Source organism: Bombina bombina, chromosome 2 (genome assembly GCF_027579735.1).
Source record: "Bombina bombina isolate aBomBom1 chromosome 2, aBomBom1.pri, whole genome shotgun sequence".
In the NCBI taxonomy this organism is placed as follows: domain Eukaryota; kingdom Metazoa; phylum Chordata; class Amphibia; order Anura; family Bombinatoridae; genus Bombina; species Bombina bombina.
The window spans coordinates 160,109,839-160,131,965 of NC_069500.1; the positions used below are offsets into that span (position 1 = coordinate 160,109,839).

At 42.6% G+C, this 22,127-nt stretch overlaps 1 protein-coding gene across 1 annotated transcript in view; it reads left to right on the forward strand.

The window, feature by feature from the left end:
• IPO11 (importin 11) overlaps positions 1-22,127 on the forward strand; it is a 950,863-nt gene that overhangs the window by 407,365 nt on the left and 521,371 nt on the right. The window contains exon 13 of the mRNA XM_053701321.1: positions 8,662-8,752. Within this exon, the coding sequence (XP_053557296.1) occupies positions 8,662-8,752 (91 nt within the window). The remainder of the gene's footprint in view (positions 1-8,661; positions 8,753-22,127) is intronic.

Genomic DNA, 22,127 nt, shown 5'->3' on the forward strand with positions numbered 1-22,127 from the left:
TTATAGTAAATTATAAGATATGATAAAAATAATGGTATCTTTAGAAAGTCCATTTAATGGCGAGAAAAACGGTATATAATATGTGTGGGTACAGTAAATGAGTAAGAAGAAAATTACAGCTAAACACAAACACCGCAAAAATGTAAAAATAGCCTTGGTCCCAAACGGACAGAAAATGGAAAAGTGCTGTGGTCATTAAGGGGTTAAAGTTCTATTTACAAGCAACTAAGGATTTCAGACAAACAACTTCATTGTTTGTTATCTATTCTGGTAAGAGGAGAGGTCAGAAGGCGACTGCTACCTCTCTTTCCTTTTGGCTGAAAAGCATCATCCGTTTGGCCTATGAGACTGCTGGCCAGCAGCCTCCCGAAACAATTACTGCTCATTCTACTAGAGCAGTGGCTTCCACATGGGCTTTTAAAAATGAGGCTTCTGTTGAACAAATTTTTCAAATTTGATACTTTTGCTTCTTCGGAGGCTATTTTTGGGAGAAAGGTTTTACAAGCAGTGGTGCCTTCCGTTTAAGGTACCTGTCTTGTTCCCTCCCTTCATCCGTGTCCTAAAGCTTTGGTATTGGTATCCCACAAGTAAAGGATGAATCCATGGACTCTATACATCTTACAAGAGAAAGCAGAATTTATGCTTACCTGATAAATTACTTTCTCTTGTGATGTATCGAGTCCACGGCCCGCCCTGGATATTAAGTCAGGTAGCATTTTTGTATAAACGACAGTCACCACTGCACCCTATGGTTTCTCCTTTTTCTTCCTAACCTTCGGTCGAATGACTGGGGGGTGGAGCTAGAGTGGGAGCTATATGGACAGCTCTGCTGTGTGCTCTCTTTGCCACTTCCTGTTGGGAAGGAGAATATCCCACAAGTAAAGGATGAATCTGTGGACTCGATACATCACAAGAGAAAGTAATTTATCAGGTAAGCATAAATTCTGTTTTTCCCCTAACCTTATAGCTGGTTGTTTACCATTGCATATAGATATTTAAGATATTTTTATGTCAGAATGAAGTCCAGGCTTACTTTAAGATGCCCCTAGCAATGGTGAGAGCTAACAAAGATAAATAGCCCACCTTGGTGAAATTGGTAAAACCCTACTTATGCATCTCAAGCAAATCAACACCATCTGAGTGCCTCTTCTCTGCTGCAGCCAAAATAGCTGCAAAAAGAGAGCCAGCATCAGCCAGGAGCATGTGGTTATGTTGACATTTTGGCATTTCAATGCAAAGTTTCTGAAAGAGTGACTAACAGAATGTGATAAACAGTAGTAGTCTACCTATTACTAGTTCTACCTCTTTTCAAACAGTTTGTGGTTTTATTTTGCTTAATTATAAAAATCTGTTCTGCTGCTTAAAAAATTGGACCAACAGTTGTGTTAATGTAAAGTTTTAGTCTGAAGTTTATATTTATAGCACTCAGTATGTGGATTTTACTTTAAATGTAGGATTTTTTTTTATCCAATTAGTCGATTAATCGAAAAAATAATCTGCAGATTAATCGATTATGAATATAATCGTTAGTTGCAGCCCTAGATCTAGCCTGTATGTCTCAGCTATTCGCGGATGATTTAACCTCTGTAGCGTCAGAGGATGAATTGTTACTAAGTCTCCTCCGGCAGAGGAACCATCCTTTAGATTCAAAAATTTAACATTTGCGTTTTTACTAAAGGAGATCATGTCTACGCTAGAGGTTTCAGAGGCTAAGCTACCTGAGGAACCTAAGATCCCTAAGTTCGACAGGGTCTATGAAGACAGGAAGGTCCCACAGACTTTTCCTGTACCAGTTCGTATGGCGAACATAATTGGTAACGAATGGGAAAGAATCGGAACTTTCTTTTCTCCCTCAGCAACTTTTAAGAAATTGTTCCCGGTCCCTGACTCTCAAATAGAATTGTGGGGTTCCATACCTTAGGTGGATGGCACCATTTCAACGCTAGCTAAGCGTACTACTATCCCCCTTGAGGATAGTTCATTCTTTAAAGAGCCTATGGACAACTTTCCTGAGGAGAATGTTCCAACACACCGGATTTTAATTCCAACCTGCGGCAGCAGTAGCCGCCGTGGCGGGAGCAGCTACCTACTCGCACGACTCTCAGACTGAATTTATTAAGGTGGAATCTCCCCTCGAGGATATTCAGGAGAAAATTAAGGCATTAAGAATTGCTAACTGCTTCATCTGTGATGTAAATATACAAATTATTCACCTGAACGCAAAGGCTTCAGGTTTTGCTGTTCTAGCCTGCCGGGCTCTCTGGTTGAAGTCTTGTATGCGGATATGACTTCTAAATCCAAGTTACTTTCTCTCCCCTTCAAGGGGAAGATCTTATTTGGATCAGGTCTGTACTCAATCATTCCCACGATTACCGTAGGGAAAGGCGCCTTCCTGCCACAGGATAAGATGAACAGACCTAAGGGACATCAGTCGTCAAATAAGATCAATCCTTCCTCTGGTTCATGAAGGACAGTTTATGACTACCATAAAATAGGATGCTTATCTTAAAGGGACATGAAACCTAAAAAAAAAATCTTTAATTATTCAGATAGAGAATACAATTTTAAACAACTTTCCAATTCACTTCTATTTTTTAATTTGCATTCTTCTCTTGTTATCCTTTGCTGAAATGTTTATCTTGGCAAGCTCAGGATTAGCAAAGAACCTAGGATCTAGCTGCTGATTGGTGGCTGCATATATATACCAATTGTCATTGGCTCACACATGTGTTCAGTTAGAAACCAGTAGTGCATTGTTGCTCCTTCAACAATTGATACCAAGAGAATGAAACAAATTAGATCATATAAGTAAATTACAAAGTTGTTTAAAATTGTATGCTCTATCTGAATCGCGAAATAAATTTTTTAGGTTTTATGTCCCTTTAACGTTCTGATACACAGGGAACATTTTACATTCCTGAGGTTTGCATTTCTGGACCAACGCTTCCAGTTCATAGCACTTCTGTTTGGCTTAGCTTCTGCTCCAAGAATATTTACGAAGGTTCTGGGAGCTCTCCTAGTGTTTGTCAGAACACGAGATATCGCAGTAGCACCTGGACGATATCTTGGTACAGGCACCATCTTTTCGTCTAGCAAGGGAGCACTTGGAATTTCCTTCTAAGTCTTTTTCGATCACATGGATGGAAGATAAACTTGGAAAAGAGTTCTCTTACTCCACATGCCAGGGTATATTTCCTGGGTACAGTTATAGACTCTGTATCCATGAAGATCTTTCTAGCGGATCAGAGACGTTGCAAGCTAACATCAGCTTGCCTTGTCCTCCAGGCCTCCCTAAGTCCTTCGGGGGCCCAGTGTATGGAGGTGATTTGCCTCATGGTGTCTTGTATGCACATTATTCCCTTTCCCAGATTATATCTCCGACCCTTACAACTATGCATGCTGAGACAATGGAACGGCGACCATTCAGACCTGTCCCATTATATAATACTGGACAGCCTGTCGAGAGATTCGCTCTCTTGGTGGCTCTGTCAAGATCACCTTTCCCAAGGGATGTGCTTCTTGAGACCATCTTGGGCGATTGTGACTACGGATGCAAGTCTATCCGGCTGGTTAGCCGTTTGGGGTGCCAGGAAGGCATAGGGTCTATGGACTCAGGAGCAGTCGATGAATGTTGCCGATCAATATGTTAGAACTTTGTGCAATATTCAATGCCCTGAAGGCTTGTCCCCTTCTGGGTTCGTCCCAGTTTATCAAATTCGGAAAATATGACTTTGATAACAAGGGTGAAAACCCAATAGGGGGCGCTAAAGCCTAGAATGTGTACAATACCATATATATATATATATATATATATATATATGTGTGTGTGTGTGTGTATAATCCTGGCACAGTGAAAATCTGGCTGGGCCGATATTAGATTAATGTAGATCTATATATATCCACACACATATATATGTACATAGAAGTGTACACACAACCGTGTAGATCAATATCTACATACAATTCTCTATTACAAATCACCATATGCAGAAATTTAAATGGCACAACAGTATCAATACACAGTTAAATACCAGAGTCCAAAATAGAAGATGGAGATCAGACTCCAACAATGATCAAATATATTCCAAGGTGTGTCAGTTCTGTGCAATTCCAGGCCGCACTCAATCTTCACCCTCCAAAGGTCAGACAATTTAGAAAAAACAAGGAAAGAGGCGCCGTATGTGTGAATCTGTAACAACCAGTTCCAAAGATAGAGCAAGTGCAGGGTACTCACAATATGAGAAGGCACTCAGATGTGCCTGTAGATGCAGGCTGGTATTTGCAGCAAACCAGCTAGCTGTACAAGGCACTTCAGGGTCCCAGGATGGAAATCTGTATGTCTTAGCAGACTGTGAGTTGGGAATCCAGCAATGTGGCACACAGGGGCTAGGTGCAAACAAAAGCACACAACTGTGTGAATCTGTACGATTACAATGATTAGACTAACACCTGTGCAGGGTACTCACATTTGGTAGCGGCACTCAAATGTACCAATAGAGGCAGGCTGGTTTTCACAGCAAACCAGCTGGCTGTAAAGGATATATAACAGGATACTCCACAGCAGACAGGATCAACAGGTAGCTCAGAATATAGAATAATCAGCGGCAATGAGGATATATAAATTTAAAAGATATTTTCATAATGATAAAAACAATCATAAAATATATATATATCACTCATGCATCATGAGTAAAAAACATGCAACGCGTTTCTCGGTATACACCGTTTCATCAGGCATGTAGTATGTTCTGAATACACATCTTAAATAAGCCTGAGCTACCTGTACACTGCCCCACCCAAAAAATCATGGGAACCAATCACAATGGCCCTTTGTTTAATTGCTCTTAAGTTGAAGCACCTGAACACTTCTCATAGATTCCCCTTCTGTATACCACAATTAGCAATTAAATTGATTAATAATAATAACGTACCCCAATGGGAAAATAATTTTAGATGCTTTCTCAATCTTTCCCATTGGGGTATATTTCAAAATTATCTATCATATTAATCTTTCCCATTGGGGTACGTTATTATTATTAATCAATTTAATTGCTAATTGTGGTATACAGAAGGGGAATCTATGAGAAGTGTTCAGGTGCTCCAACTTAAGAGCAATTCAATTTTTGTGATTGGTTCCCATGGTTATTTGGGTGGGGCAGTGTACAGGTAGCTCAGGCTTATTTAAGATGTGTATTCAGAACATACTACATGCCTGATGAAACGGTGTATACCGAGAACCGCGTTGCATGTTTTTTACTCATGATGCATGAGTGATATATATATATTTTATGATTGTTTTTATCATTATTAAAATATCTTTTAAATTTATATATCCTCATTGCCGCTGATTATTCTATATTCTGAGCTACCTGTTGATCCTGTCTGCTGTGGAGTATTCTGTTATATATCCTTTACAGCCAGCTGGTTTGCTGTGAAAACCAGCCTGCCTCTATTGGTACATTTGAGTGCCGCTACCAAATGTGAGTACCCTGCACAGGTGTTAGTCTAATCATTGTAATCTTACAGATTCACACAGTTGTGTGCTTTTGTTTGCACCTAGCCCCTGTGTGCCACATTGCTGGATTCCCAACTCACAGTCTGCTAAGACATAAAGATTTCCATCCTGGGACCCTGAAGTGCCTTGTACAGCTAGCTGGTTTGCTGCAAATACCAGCCTGCATCTACAGGCACATCTGAGTGCCTTCTCATATTGTGAGTACCCTGCACTTGCTCTATCTTTGGAACTGGTTGTTACAGATTCACACATACGGCGCCTCTTTCCTTGTTTTTTCTAAAATATGACTTTGGTAGCCTACATCAACCATTATGGAGGAACGAGGAGTTCCTTAGAGATGAGAGGGGTTTCTCAGATACTGGAATGGGCGGAGATCCACAACTGTATGCTGTCAGCGATCCACATTCCGGGTGTGGACAACTGGGAAGCAGACTTCCTCAGCAGGCAATCTTTTCACCAGTGGGAATGGTCTTTCCACCCCAAGGTATTTGCAGAGATATGCTACAGATGGGGGTTGCCGGAGATAGACCTCATGGCCTCCCATCTAAATGCCTAACTACTCAGGTACGGGTTGAGATCAAGGGATCCTCAAGCAGAACTAATAGATGCTCTAGCGGTTCCCTGGAGGTTCAGACTCATATATCTATTTCCTCCATTACCTCTTCTCGACGCATCTACCATAAGGTGTGACAGACTTATCTGCACTGGTGTGAAGAGCATGGTTTTTCTTGGCATAAGGTTAAGATTGCCATAATGTTATCCTTTCTCCAGGATGGACTGGAGAAGGGTCTATCCGCTAGTTCCCTGAAGGGACAGCTATCGGCCCTGTCGGTGTTGCTGCACAAGACAGCTGAGCTTCCGGATGTGCAGTCCTTTGTTAAGACCCTGACTAAGGGTGGCTCCGCCTTGGAGTCTCAATCTTGTTCTTTGTGTGTTGCAGTAGGCTCAGTTTGAGCCAATGCATACTATTGACATTAAACTTTTATCCTGGAAGGTTCTGTTTCTGTTTGCTATTGCCACTGCTTCAAGGGTCTTGGAGATTTCTGCCTTGCAGTGTGATCCGCCTTACCTTGTTTTTTCACGCCGATAAGGAGGTTTTATGTACTAAGTTAGGTTTCCTTCATAAGGGGGTTTCCGATGGGAACATTAATCAAGAGATTGTTGTTCCTTCCTTGTGTCCAAATCCTTCCTCGGTGATGGAACGTTTGCTTCACAATCTAGATGTGGTTTGTGCCCTAAAATTTTACCTTCAGGCTACTAAGGAGTTCAGACAATCTTCATCTTTGTTTTTCATCTATGCAGGTAAACGTAGGGGTCAGAAAGCCACTACATCTTCCTTGTCTTTCTGGTTGAGGAGTGTCATCCCCCTATCTTATGAGACAGCGGGACAACAGCCTCCTGAGAGGATTACGGCTCATTCCACTAGAGCAGTAGCTTCTTCCTGGGTTTTTAAGAGCGAGGCCTCTATGGAGCAGATTTGTAAGGCGGCTACCTGGTCCTCCTTACATACTTTTTCTAAATTTTACAAGTTTGATGTGTTTGCTTAGGCTGAAGCAGCTATTGGGAGAAAGGTTTTGCAAGCTTTGGTGCTCTCATATTAGGGTCCGCCTCCTTTTTGTTCCCTCCTGTTATTCTTTGAGTGTCCTCTGGAGCTTGGGTATGATTTTCCCAAAAGTCGTGGATTCTCCCTGCCTTATGGAAAGAAAACAAAATGCATGCTTACCAGATAAATTCATTTCTTTTCTGGCAGGGAGAGCCCACAACCCCGCCCGTAAGAGATTTTGTTTATATACCCTGATGTTTCTCCTACTTTTCCTTGTTCCCTCGGCCAAATGACTGGGAGTATAGGGGGAAGTGGGAGGGATATTTAAGCCTTAGACTGGGGTGTCTTTGCCTCTTCCTGGTGGCCAGGTGTTGTATTCCCAACAGTAAGCAATGAAGTTGTGGACTCTCCCTGCCAGGAAAGAAAGGAATTTATCTGGTAAGCATCAATTTTGTTTTGTTTTTTATTTTGAAAATTATAGTGTTGGTATAAGTATGTTTCATCAAGAACAACAATTTTCAACACCATACAAATTGATGACTCTTAGTTAATTACCATATAAATTTACTGTGATTCTTAAGGTACTTTTTATATTAAACAACTTCTCTTACTAGATAGGTTATACAAATAAACATCCTCAAGTAATGACGTCTAAAAGTCTTCATTTGGATCATAATACTTTTGCTTCTAGTATATTAATCATTTAATTAAATGCAAATTAAATTGTTTACACCTTACACAAAAATGCTTAAAGGACTTAAAGGAACATGACACTCAAATGTTGAAGTACATGAAAGTGACGCCAGCAAAGCTGTAAAATGCTGACTAGAAAATATCACCCTAACATCTCTATGTAAAAAAGTATTCACGTCCCACTGTAAAGAGACTTTAAGCAGCCAGTCAGGATGCTAGTCATGTTATTTTCCTGTTCAGTTTAAGTAAATTCTATGAAATCTGATGATTAAAGCCAAAACAAAGCATTACCTCCGTTTAGTACAGAAGTGTGATCTGCGTGTCTTCCGCGAGTACACAATCACGCCCCCTCCTACACAACGTCAGAACCAGGAGCCAAACAAACGGTGTATCCGCCCAAAACACCACGACAAGCAAACAGCCAAGTGGGAATCCCAGGAGTTCGGCTGCACTGGTAAAAAAGACGAACTCCAACGTAGATAAAAAGCGAAAGTTTAATGGGAATACAGCACTAAAAACAAATATGTACTGACATAGCAAATTACAAAAAATAGATAGCTGATCACTCCAGGACCGGCATTACCTCAGCACTGCTATTGCTGATTGGCTATTGTTTTTTTTCCAACTTGCAGCTGGACAGCAGCTGAAGTATAACTGTTTACACTGCACTTACTCTGGTGAGATGAAGAAATTTTGAGGTAAAATATCTTCCTTTTTTACATAGAGATGCTCAGGTGATATTCTTGTCAGCTTTTTACAGTTATGTGGCATCTGATTTAGCATATGAGTATTATGTCCCTTTAAGATTAAAAAGGCAAATCTGTTCTTTATTTATAATTTAATAATTTTTGTGCCGCATTATCAACAACATTACCTTTACGTGTGTCTCTCATGTTACCTTTCCTCATAGCCTTGCTCTGAAGTCTTGTTCATTGACATTTTCCATGAATTCAGCATGATTCTTACCCCTGTGCTTTTGGAAATGGTTCACACCCTTCAAGGTTTGTAGATATTTTTTTTTCTTTCAATTTTTGAATGTATAGAAACATAGGTATCCAATTGATATTATGGTGATTTAAAAACAATAGCTTTCCCTCTTAAAGAGAATGTCAATTTTGATGCTAAAGTGCCCGGTTTTTAAAAATTCGATAAAAAACTGGGGCACTTTTATTCATCAAAATTTACATTTCACTCCTGTTGAGAAAAAAAACTTAACTTTTAATCTTCACAGCAGCTCCAGCTTCCTCCGGGCATTGTAAGCCATTTCTGACGTCAGAAATGATGGATAGGTCATCCTCCAATCACGGCCGGCCCGCGGGAATCATTGTCCGATTCAACGCCGTGATTGGATGAAGCCGGATTCCTCATTTTAGACCCAGGACTTTCACTTTAATATGAGGAGGCTTCGTTCCTTACTTGTGGGAATACTGAACCTGGCCACCAGGAGGAGGCAAAGACACCCCAGCCAAAGGCTTAAATACCTCCCCCACTCCCCTCATCCCCCAGTCATTCTTTGCCTTTTGTCACAGGAGGTTGGCAGAGAAGTGTCAGAAGATACGGAGTAGTTCCTTATGGGGGGTAGTACTCTTCGGAATGGGACTGGAGTTTTAAGTAGTCTTGCCAGCCTCTCAGTAAGAGCATTGGCAAATGTTAGGGTCTGGAGATGCAGGGATAGTCTTTCTGCGAAACTATCCAGAGTCATATTAACAGCTCCTAAGCAATCAGTGTTGACGAGTTTCACTGCCTGCTTCTTTCACTCAAGTCCATGTCAGGAGCGATGCTACAAGACTTTCAAAATTGAGAGGCTGTTTTTCTGTTCCACGGCATAGATTCCGGTAAGATCGTTGATTTTTTTTATACACATTTGATAATGCAAGAAGACAGGGTCACAGTGTGGCTTCATTTATCTGAATGGAATTGAGGGTTAATGTCTCCGGAAGGGGATTATTGAACAGGAGGGATTCATCACATATTTTTAATATTGTGTTTATGCTGTGACATGTATGAGATGTGGCTCAGGCAGATGTTGGAACGTACTTTTATGTTGGAGGTTTTACTTTCATTTTTGAGCGCTGTGCAGCCAGTTAGGCTTGGCCCGCTTTTAGTGGTGCAGGGGTGGTCCTGCATGGCGCACCATGTGACCGGTTGTGGTCACAGTGATTCTCTTCTTCCTGACCGTGCGGTGTCTGAAGACAAAGCGGTTTCTCTCTTGGGCTTGGGTCATAGGAGGTTGTGAGTGCCACAGCCATTGGGAGTATAAAGGTGCCATTTATCTTTGTCTTTAATCCTTTTTATAAGCGCAAGCTATGGCAGACTCTGATACGTTAGAGGGTACTCCCTCTTTACCTAAATATAATGCCTGTTTATATTGTGAGGATGCCACGGTATACCCGCCTGCTCAATTATGTTCCACATACCTTGATAAAGTAATCTTATCAAAGAAAGCTAATATGTTTAGTACTACTGAGCTTTCTACCCTACATTCATCTCCTATTACACATGCAGCTTCCCGTAGCACTCCTATTCCTCCATCTGGAGGGGCCCTTTTCCCTCCAAACTTTACTGAAAAGTTACAAACGGCAGTTTCTGCAGCTTTTAGTGCTTTACCTCGCACTGCTAAGTGCAAGCGAAAGGTTAAATATTGCTATCCTTCCCAGGGGTTATCTACTAGCTTATTGGATTTATCTGATACAAGACTATCCGATGATGAAGACGCCTCTGATACTTCAGAGGATGCTCTTTCTCCAACATAGGTGTGTCCGGTCCACGGCGTCATCCTTACTTGTGGGATATTCTCTTCCCCAACAGGAAATGGCAAAGAGCCCAGCAAAGCTGGTCACATGATCCCTCCTAGGCTCCGCCTACCCCAGTCATTCTCTTTGCCGTTGTACAGGCAACATCTCCACGGAGATGGCTTAGAGTTTTTTAGTGTTTAACTGTAGTTTTTATTATTCAATCAAGAGTTTGTTATTTTAAAATAGTGCTGGTATGTACTATTTACTCTGAAACAGAAAAGAGATGAAGATTTCTGTTTGTATGAGGAAAATGATTTTAGCAACCGTTACTAAAATCCATGGCTGTTCCACACAGGACTGTTGAGAGGAATTAACTTCAGTTGGGGGAACAGTGAGCAGTCTTTTGCTGCTTGAGGTATGACACATTCTAACAAGACGATGTAATGCTGGAAGCTGTCATTTTCCCTATGGGATCCGGTAAGCCATTTTTATTCACACAGTAAATAAGGGCTTCACAAGGGCTTATTAAGACTGTAGACATTTTCTGGGCTAAATCGATCATATTTACACATATTTAGCCTTGAGGAATCATTTAATCTGGGTATTTTTTGTAAAATAATATCGGCAGGCACTGTTTTAGACACTTTATTCTATTGGGGCTTTCCCTAATCATAGTCAGAGCCTCATTTTCGCGCCGGTATGGCGCACTTGTTTTTGAGAACAGCATGACATGCAGCTGCATGTGTGTGGAGCTCTGATACATAGAAAAGTCTTTCTGAAGGCATTATTTGGTATCGTATTCCCCTTTGGGCTTGGTTGGGTCTCAGCAAAGCAGATTCCAGGGACTGTAAAGGGGTTAAATATAAAAACGGCTCCGGTTCCGTTATTTTAAGGGTTAAAGCTTCCAAATTTGGTGTGCAATACTTTTAAGGCTTTAAGACACTGTGGTGAAATTTTGGTGAATTTTGAACAATTCCTTCATACTTTTTCGCAATTGCAGTAATAAAGTGTGTTCAGTTTAAAATTTAAAGTGACAGTAACGGTTTTATTTTAAAACGTTTTTTGTGCTTTGTTATCAAGTTTATGCCTGTTTAACATGTCTGAACTACCAGATAGATTGTGTTCTGACTGTGGGGAAGCCAAGGTTCCTTCTCATTTAAATAGATGTGATTTATGTCATAATAAATTTAGTAAAAATGATGCCCAAGATGATTCCTCAAGTGAGGGGAGTAAGCATGGTACTGCATCATCCCCTCCTTCGTCTACACCAGTTTTGCCCATACAGGAGGCCCCTAGTACATCTAGCGCGCCAATACTCCTTACTATGCAACAATTAACGGCTGTAATGGATAATTCTATCAAAAACATTTTAGCCAATATGCCCACTTATCAGCGAAAGCGCGACTGCTCTGTTTTAGAAAATACTGAAGAGCATGAGGCCGCTGATGATATTGTTTCTGAAGGGCCCCTACACCAGTCTGAGGGGGCCAGGGAGGTTTTGTCTGAGGGAGAAATTTCAGATTCAGGAAAAATTTCTCAACAAGCTGAACCTGATGTGATTACTTTTAAATTTAAGTTGGAACATCTCCGCGCTCTGCTTAAGGAGGTGTTATCCAATTTGGATGATTGTGATTATCTGGTCATTCCAGAAACGCTATGTAAAATGGACAAGTTCCTAGAGGCCCCGGGGCCCCCCGAAGCTTTTCCTATACTCAAGCGGGTGGCGTACATTGTTAATAAAGAATGGGACAGGCCCGGTGTACCTTTCGTACCTCCCCCCATATTTAAAAAATTGTTTCCTATAGTCGACCCCAGAAAGGACTTATGGCAGACAGTCCCCAAGGTCGAGGGGGCGGTTTCTACTCTAAACAAGCGCACCACTATACCCATAGAAGATAGTTGTGCTTTCCAAGATCCTATGGATAAAAAATTAGAAGGTTTGCTAAAAAAGATGTTTGTTCAGCAAGGTTACCTTCTACAACCAATTGCATGCATTGTCCCTGTCACTACAGCCGCGTGTTTCTGGTGCGATGAGCTAGAAAAGGCGATTATTAGTAATTCTTCTTCTTATGAGGAGATTATGGACAGAATTCGTGCTCTTAAATTGGCTAATTCTTTCACCCTAGACGCCACCTTGCAATTGGCTAGGTTAGCGGCGAAAAATTCTGGGTTTGCTATTGTGGCGCGCAGAGCGCTTTGGTTAAAATCTTGGTCAGCGGATGCGTCTTCCAAGAACAAATTGTTTGACATTCCTTTCAAGGGGAAAACACTGTTTGGCCCTGACTTGAAAGAGTTTATCTCTGATATCACTGGGGGCAAGGGCCACGCCCTTCCTCAGAATAGGTCTTTCAAGGCCAAAAATAAACCTAATTTTCGTCCCTTTCGCAGAAACGGACCAGCCCCAAGTGCTACGTCCTCTAAGCAGGAGGGTAATACTTCTCAAGCCAATCCAGCCTGGAGACCAAGGCAAGGCTGGAACAAAGGAAAGCAGGCCAAGAAACCTGCCACTGCTCCCAAGACAGCATGAGATGCGGGCCCCCGATCCGGGACCGGATTTGGTGGGGGGCAGACTCTCTCTCTTCACTCAGGCTTGGGCAAGAGATGTTCTGGATCCTTGGGCGCTAGAAATAGTCTTCCAAGGTTATCTTCTGGAAGTGATTCATCCTGTTCCATTAAAAGAACGAGGGATGGGGTTCTACTCCAATCTGTTCGTAGTTCCCAAAAAAGAGGGAACGTTCAGACCAATCTTAGATCTCAAGATCCTAAACAAGTTTCTCAAGGTTCCATCGTCCAAAATGGAAACCATTCGAACAATCCTTCCATCCAGAAAGGTCAATTCTTGACCACGGTGGATTTAAAGGATGCGTATCTACATATTCCTGTCCACAAGGAACATCATCGGTTCCTAAGGTTCGCATTCCTGGACAAGCATTACCAGTTCGTGGCGCTTCCTTTCGGATTAGCCACTGTTCCAAGGATTTTCACAAAGGTACTAGGGTCCCTTCTGGCGGTGCTAAGACCAAGGGGCATTGCTGTAGTACCTTACTTGGACGACATTCTGATTCAAGCGTCGTCCCTTCCTCAAGCAAAGGCTCACACGGACATAGTCCTGGCCTTTCTCAGATCTCACGGATGGTAAGTGAACGTGGAAAAGAGTTCTCTATCTCCGTCGACAAGAGTTCCCTTCTTGGGAACAATAATAGACTCCTTAGAAATGAGGATTTTTCTGACAGAGACCAGAAAAACAAAACTTCTAAACTCTTGTCGGATACTTCCTTCCGTTCCTCTTCCTTCCATAGCACAGTGCATGGAAGTGATAGGTTTGATGGTAGCGGCAATGGACATAGTTCCTTTTGCGCGCATTCATCTAAGACCATTTCAATTGTGTATGCTCAGTCAGTGGAATGGGGACTATACAGACTTGTCTCCGAAGATACAAGTAAATCAGAGGACCAGAGACTCACTCCGTTGGTGGCTGTCCCTGGACAACCTGTCGCTAGGGGTGACCTCCCGCAGACCAGAGTGGGTCATTGTCACGACCGACGCCAGTCTGATGGGCTGGGGCGCGGTCTGGGGATCCCTGAAAGCTCAGGGTCTTTGGTCTCGGGAAGAATCTCTTCTACCGATAAATATTCTGGAACTGAGAGCGATATTCAATGCTCTCAAGGCTTGGCCTCAGCTAGCGAGGGCCAAGTTCATACGGTTTCAATCAGACAACATGACGACTGTTGCGTACATCAACCATCAGGGGGGAACAAGGAGTTCCCTGGCGATGGAAGAAGTGACCAAAATCATTCAATGGGCGGAGACTCGCTCCTGCCACCTGTCTGCAATCCACATCCCAGGAGTGGAAACTTGGGAAGCGGATTTTCTGATTCGTCAGACATTGCATCCGGGGGTGTGGGAACTCCATCCGGAAATCTTTGCCCAAATCACTCAACTGTGGGGCATTCCAGACATGGATCTGATGGCCTCTCGTCAGAACTTCAAGGTTCCTTGCTACGGGTCCAGATCCAGGGATCCCAAGGCGACTCTAGTAGATGCACTAGTAGCACCTTGGACCTTCAACCTAGCTTATGTATTCCCGCCGTTTCCTCTCATCCCCAGGCTGGTAGCCAGGATCAATCAGGAGAGGGCGTAGGTGATCTTGATAGCTCCTGCGTAACCACGCAGGACTTGGTAGGCAGATCTGGTGAATATGTCATCGGCTTCACCATGGAAGCTACCTTTGAGACGAGACCTTCTTGTTCAAGGTCCGTTCGAACATCCGAATCTGGTCCTACTCCAGCTGACTGCTTGGAGATTGAACGCTTGATCTTATCAAAGCGAGGGTTCTCAGATTCTGTTATTGATACTCTTGTTCAGGCCAGAAAGCCTGTAACTAGAAAAATTTACCACAAAATATGGAAAAAATATATCTGTTGGTGTGAATCTAAAGGATTCCCTTGGGACAAGGTAAAGATTCCTAGGATTCTATCCTTTCTTCAAGAAGGATTGGAGAAAGGATTATCTGCAAGTTCCTTGAAGGGACAGATTTCTGCCTTGTCTGTGTTACTTCACAAAGAGCTGGCAGCTGTGCCAGATGTTCAAGCCTTTGTTCAGGCTCTGGTTAGAATCAAGCCTGTTTACAAACCTTTGACTCCTCCTTGGAGTCTCAACTTAGTTCTTTCAGTTCTTCAGGGGGTTCCGTTTGAACCCTTACATTCCGTTGATATTAAGTTATTATCTTGGAAAGTTTTGTTTTTGGCTGCAATTTCTTCCGCTAGAAGAGTTTCAGAATTATCTGCTCTGCAGTGTTCTCCTCCTTATCTGGTGTTCCATGCAGATAAGGTGGTTTTACGTACTAAACCTGGTTTTCTTCCAAAAGTTGTTTCTAACAAAAACATTAACCAGGAGATAGTCGTGCCTTCTTTGGGTCCGAAACCAGTTTCGAAGAAGGAACGTTTGTTGCACAATTTGGATGTTGTTCGCGCTCTAAAATTCTATTTAGATGCTACAAAGGATTTTAGACAAACATCTTCCTTGTTTGTTGTTTATTCTGGTAACAGGAGAGGTCAAAAAGCAACTTCTACCTCTCTCTCTTTTTGGATTAAAAGCATCATCAGATTGGTTTACGAGACTGCCGGACGGCAGCCTCCTGAAAGAATCACAGCTCATTCCACTAGGGCTGTGGCTTCCACATGGGCCTTCAAGAACGAGGCTTCTGTTGATCAGATATGTAGGGCAGCGACTTGGTCTTCACTGCACACTTTTACCAAATTTTACAAGTTTGATACTTTTGCTTCTTCTGAGGCTATTTTTTGGGAGAAAGGTTTTGCAAGCCGTGGTGCCTTCCATTTAGGTGACCTGATTTGCTCCCTCCCTTCATCCGTGTCCTAAAGCTTTGGTATTGGTTCCCACAAGTAAGGATGACGCCGTGGACCGGACACACCTATGTTGGAGAAAACAGAATTTATGTTTACCTGATAAATTACTTTCTCCAACGGTGTGTCCGGTCCACGGCCCGCCCTGGTTTTTTAATCAGGTCTGATGATTTATTTTCTTTAACTACAGTCACCACGGTATCATATGGTTTCTCCTATGCAAATATTCCTCCTTAACGTCGGTCGAATGACTGGGGTAGGCGGAGCCTAGGAGGGATCATGTGACCAGCTTTGCTGGGCTCTTTGCCATTTCCTGTTGGGGAAGAGAATATCCCACAAGTAAGGATGACGCCGTGGACCGGACACACCGTTGGAGAAAGTAATTTATCAGGTAAACATAAATTCTGTTTTCTGGGTCGGAATCTGCTGCCTCTAAGCCTCCAGCCGTGGAGGAACCAGACTTTAGATTTAGGATTGAACACTTACACTTTCTGCTAAAAGAAGTTTTGGCTACTTTAGAAGTTCCAGAACCTAAATTACCTGAGGAACCTTGTATTCCTAAATTACATAAGGTCTACGAGGACAGGGTTGTACCACAGACTTTCCCAGTTCCCGTAAAGATGGCGAACATTATTAAGGATAAATAGGAGACTCTCTTTTTCTTTTTCCCCTTCTTCTTCCTTTAAGAAATTGTTCCTGGTTCCGGACTTGTGGGGTTCCGTCCCTTAGGTAGACGGTGCTATCTCCACGCTTGCTAAAAGCACTACTATCCCACTTGAGGATAGTTTGTCGTTTATAGAGCCCATGGATAAGAAGCTGGAAACTCTATTAAGAAAAATGTTTCATCATACAGGATATTTGTTCCAGCCGGCAGCAGCTGTTGCTGAGGTTGCTGGAGCAGCTACCTACTGGTGAGACTCCTTATCTGAGTTGATCGAGGTGGAGGGTTCCCGCGACACGATCCAGGAAAGAATTAGGGCCTTAAGGGTAGCTAATTCTTTTATTTATGATGCAAATATGCAGATTATTCGCCTGAACGCCAAGGCTTCAAGCTAGCCCGTAGGGCACTCTGGCTGAAACCCTTGGTCTGCGGACATAACTTCGAAGTCTAGACTTCTTTCCCTCCCATTCAAGGGAAATATTATTTTTGGTCCAGGCCTTGACTCTATCATACCCACGGTTACTAGAGGCAAAGGTGCCTTGTTACTGCAGGATAAGAAGATCAAAGGGACAAGGTCCTAATTTTCGTTCCTTTTGTTTGGACAAATACCAACGTCAGCAGCCTTCTGCAAAGCCGGAGCAGTCCAAGGGAACTTGGAAACCTCCTCAGTCCTGGAATAAATCCAAGCAGAATAAGAAGCCCGCCGAGTTAAAGTCGACATGAAGGGGCGGCCCCCGATCCGGCTTTGGATCTGGTAGGGGGCAGACTGTCACTCTTTTCAGATGCTTGGTTTGGGAACGTGCAAGACCCATGGGTACTGGATGTCATTGCTCAGGGATACAGAATGGGTTGCAAGTCTCACCCTCCAAGGGGCAGATTCCTCTTATCAAACCTGTCTTCAAGGCCAGAAAAAGAGAGGCTTTTCTAGGGTGTGTGAGGGATCTCTCTGCCCTGGGGGTCATTGTACCGTTATCTCCAGCAAAGAGAGGTCTGGGATAACACTCAAACCTGTTTGTGGTCCCAAAGAAGGAGGGTACTTTTCGTCCAATTCTGGACCTAAAGTGTTTAAACAAATTCCTGTCTGTCCCCTCATTTAAGATGGAGACAATAAGTTCCATTCTTCCTTTAGTCCAGGAAGGACAATTTATGACCACGATAGACCTGAAGGATGCCTACCTTCACGTCCCTATACACAAAGAACACTTCAAGTTCCTAAGTTTTCTGTTCCTGGACCAGCACTTCCAGTTCATTGTACTTCTGTTTGGTCTAGCTACTGCTCCAAGAGTTTTTACGAATGCTCTAGGGGCTCTACTCGCAGTGGCCAGAACCAGAGGGATTGCAGTGGCGCCGTACTTAGACAATATCTTGGTTCAAGCACTGTCCTGTCGTCTGGCAGAGGACCATTCAAAAGCTCTTCTTTCTCTTCTTTGATCTCATGGATGGAAGATAAACTTAGAAAAGAGTTCTCTTATTCCCAGTACCAGGGTGGAGTTCCTGGGTACGATATTAGATTCCATATCTATGAGGATATTTCCTACAAACCAGAGACATTACAAGCTAACTTCCAATTGTCTTGCCCTCCAGACCTCCTTCAGGCCATCTGTGGCTCGATGTATGGAGATAATTGGACTCATGGTGTCCTGCATGGACATCATCCCTTTTGCCAGATTCCATCTCAGACCTCTTCAGCTGTGCATGCTGAGACAGTGGAACGGCAATCATTCAGATCTGTCTCAACAGATTTGACTGGACAGCCAGTCGAGAGAATTGCTCTCCTGGTGGCTTTGTCCAGATCACCTGTCCTAAGGGACATCCTCCTTGAGACCATCCTGGGAGATTTTGACTACGCACGCGAGTCTCACAGGTTGGGGAACTGTTTAGGGTGCCAGGAAGGCACAGGTCCTGTGGATTCGAGAGGAATCCCTCCTCCCGTTCAACATCTTGGAACTTCGAGCGATCTTCAATGCTCTGAAGGCTTGGCCTCTACTGGGTTCGGCCCAATTTATCAGATTCCAGTCGGACAACATAACCTTGGTGGCTTACATCAACCATCAGGGGGGGACGAGGATCTCCCTAGCAATGAGGGAAGTATCTCGGATTCACATTCCGGGGCTCCTTGCACAGACCTACCCTTGCATTAGTGCACAACATGGTGACACGCAAGATGATATATACTGGAGACCAGGTAATGTACAGCATAACAATTTCTGAACTTGTATCCCATTGCTTTGCACTGATGCAGGGGCAGGTCTGTGCAAGGAGCCAGCGGAATGTGAAGCATAGTCTTCATCTAGTGAAACAAGTAGAGTTGCTTCAGGTCCTGCTAGCGATCCACAGTAAACTTGTGTGGGCAGACAAATAATTCAAATTGAGGAAAAACATTGCAACTGAACACTGCTACACTGTAGCGTGTCAAGGAGCCCACTATATAGTTTTCACCTAATCTGAGTTTATTTTATAGGCAGCTGCTGCGTAGAACACACATTGCCGGTCTTCTTTATATGGAGCTGCTCCACACACAGTGTTCTGTCTGGCACAGACAACTGCCGTTTAAATGGAATGGAGGATGGACTGGGGTTACATACATATGCAGTAAAATACTTGGTCTGATTCAATAATTCATACATTCTGTTTGAGTTCATTAAGGTTGCACTGTTTGGACCTATATTTTTTCTCTCCATTGCCGTCTTTTCTTACGACTATCTATATGTTGCTGGAGTGCAATGTGGATTTGCATATGGCTTATGATTGGAGGGTGGGCGTGCTAGCCTCAAGCACAGCTCAGCCCTTTTCTTGGGGAGTGCCATCACCATCCAGAATATTTCAGGAGCAGGAAATAAAAAAAGTCAAATTTACTAAATGCATTGTTTTTCAAAATTCATATACATATCTCATTTCGTTAGTTAGGGAATTTATTACTGGTATATTGATCCATGATTTTAGTGTACACTGGCCCTTTAAAAAAATTTCTAGGACTCTAGGAGCCAACCAATATACTTAGGAGCCAGATTTTGTTTTTTAATAAATGTGTGTTAATATGTATATATATGTGTGTGTGTATGTATACATGCGTGAGAAGGTGTGTGTGTGTTAATATGTGTGTGTATATATATATATATATATATATATATATATATGTGTGTGTGTGAAGGTGTGTGTGTGTATGTATATATGTGTGTATGTGTGTGTTTGTGTGTGTGTGTGTGAGAGAGAGAGAGAGAGATCATTTCTAAGTACCATCCTTTAGGAAGCATATAGTATACATCAGCAGTATAAGCATGGAGCAGCAGCCCCTCCAAAATAAGCATATAGACCTCAGCAGTACAGTAGAGCAGGTTCCCAGGCATAGTGACACTGTGAGAACGTAGAGCAGACATCAGCGAGGCTGTACATGAACCTGTCCTCATGCACACTGAGTAAGGGCAACAAACACATCAACTCTGGCTCCTCAGAGACACTGCAGAAAATCTTTCACTTAAACAAATCTCATTGCAGAAAATGAAAAAAAGTTCTGCCTCTGGTCTTCCTTATGTCCTAGCCGTTCTTCTTTAAAGGAGCAGTTACTTCATAATTTGGATGTGGTTCTGGCCTTGAAGTTCTATCTTCAAACTACTAAGGAGTTTAGACAGACTTCTTTGTTTTTTCTATTCTGGGAAGCATAAGGGGCAGAAAGCCTTGTCCACTTACTTGTCTTTTTGGTTGAGGAGCATTATTTGTTTAGCATATGAAACAGTGGGACATAAGCCTCCTCAGAGGATTAAGGCTCATTCTACTAGAGCAGTGGCTTCCTCTTGGGCCTTCAAGAATGAGGTATCTATGGGGCAGATTTGTAAGGCGGCTACCTGGTCCTCCTTACATACCTTTTCAAAATTTTACACGTTTGACGTTTTTGCTTCGGCTGAATCATCTTTTGGGAGAAAGGTTTTGCATGCTGTGGTGCCCTCAGAATAGGGCCCACCTCTCTTTTTACCCTCCCGTTTCATTCAGTGTCCTCTAGAGCTTGGTTATATGTTTCCCACAAGTAAGGAATCCTCATATTAAGAAGGAAAACATAAATTATGCTTACCAGATAATTTCCTTTCCTTCTGTATGAGGAGAGTTCATGGCCCCCGCACATTTTCTTCGTTCGGTGGAACTACATTTTGTTTGGTTCTTTTGCACCATTTATACCCTGATATTTCTCCTATTGTTTTTTGTTCCCTCGGCAGAATGACTGGGGGATGAGGGGAATGTGGAGGTATTTAAGCCTTTGGCTGGGGTGTCTTTGCCTCTTCCTGGTGCCCAGGTGCAGTATTCTCACAAGTAAGGAATGAAGTTGTGGACTCTCCTCATACAGAAGGAAAGGAAATTATCTGGTAAGCATAATTTATGTTTTTACCTTTTTCAATTTACTATGGACAGTGTGCCCCCTTTTATCTATGAGAGGGCACATTTGTTAAAAGAAAGTCATGAAGTTTTATTCTAGTATATACAAATATGAAGATCCTTAATAAATCTGGATATTTGGAATGCAACTATACTAAGTACAAAGAAGTTATGTGTAAAATTAGTTACCTTGCTACACATTTAGTTGGAATACCAGAGAGGTGAGAGGGATTAAAAAGCTCTTGTTGGGTATCTTTGCCTCCTCCTAGTGGCCAGTAGTTGAATCCCAGTAGCAATGGCTCATGGACTTTCACCACTATAAGACATTTTTATTTACCCCGAAAACACCATATCCCCAATGCAACATAACCCCACTACATTATTAACCCCTAAAGCTCCATAAGCCAACACAGTAAACAACAACATATCACAAAAAATATCAGACAAAAACCAAGTAAACAGTACATTAAAGGGAAAGTAAACTATGCATAATCACTATGTCTGACATGAAAATACATGTAAAAATATGTTAACTTTAAAGCATTTGTGACTTAAGATATTAATTGCTTACATAGATATTGGTTCCCTTTATATTATAGGAGTGACAGTCTCCTATATTATGCTTAGAGCCAAACATTTGGGGCAGCGGTTGCGTGATATTCTGAGACCTCCGCTCATTTTGGGGCAGCGGTTGCGTGATATTCTGAGACCTCCGCTCATTTATTCTCTCATCTGAGTTTTTCAACTCCCTATGGGCCCCTACATGTAGACAATGCCCCCTATCACAGAGCTTATTTTCCCTTGGTCAGAAGCCTGATGCTCTTTTGTGCTGTAGGGTACAGGAGCTTTTTCAGGAGGAGTCATTTAAGGACTATTGTGGCGCATTTAATATGGGCGCTTTTTGTCTGCTCCTTCCTGGTTTTCAGGCGGTCGGGGATTTAAGTATACAAATAGCAATTCAATTCCTATGCAGGATGTAGAGCTATGGTTTGTGACTTTTGTGATCTAGCCCTAGGTTGCAAGTATTATCTCGACAGTTACTTGATGGAACGGAGACAACACGGTATTGGCATGATGGCTGCATACGCAGCCCACATCTAAGGCACTCATTATTATGGCTCTCTTGGGAGAGGGGCTCCTGTGCTCATGGCTACTTTGCATCATACAAGATGGCAGTGTTTAACGGCTTTTAGCGAGGGCTGCATTCACAGGTCACAGTGCTTCACAATTTTTTATTGCAGTGCATTCTTGG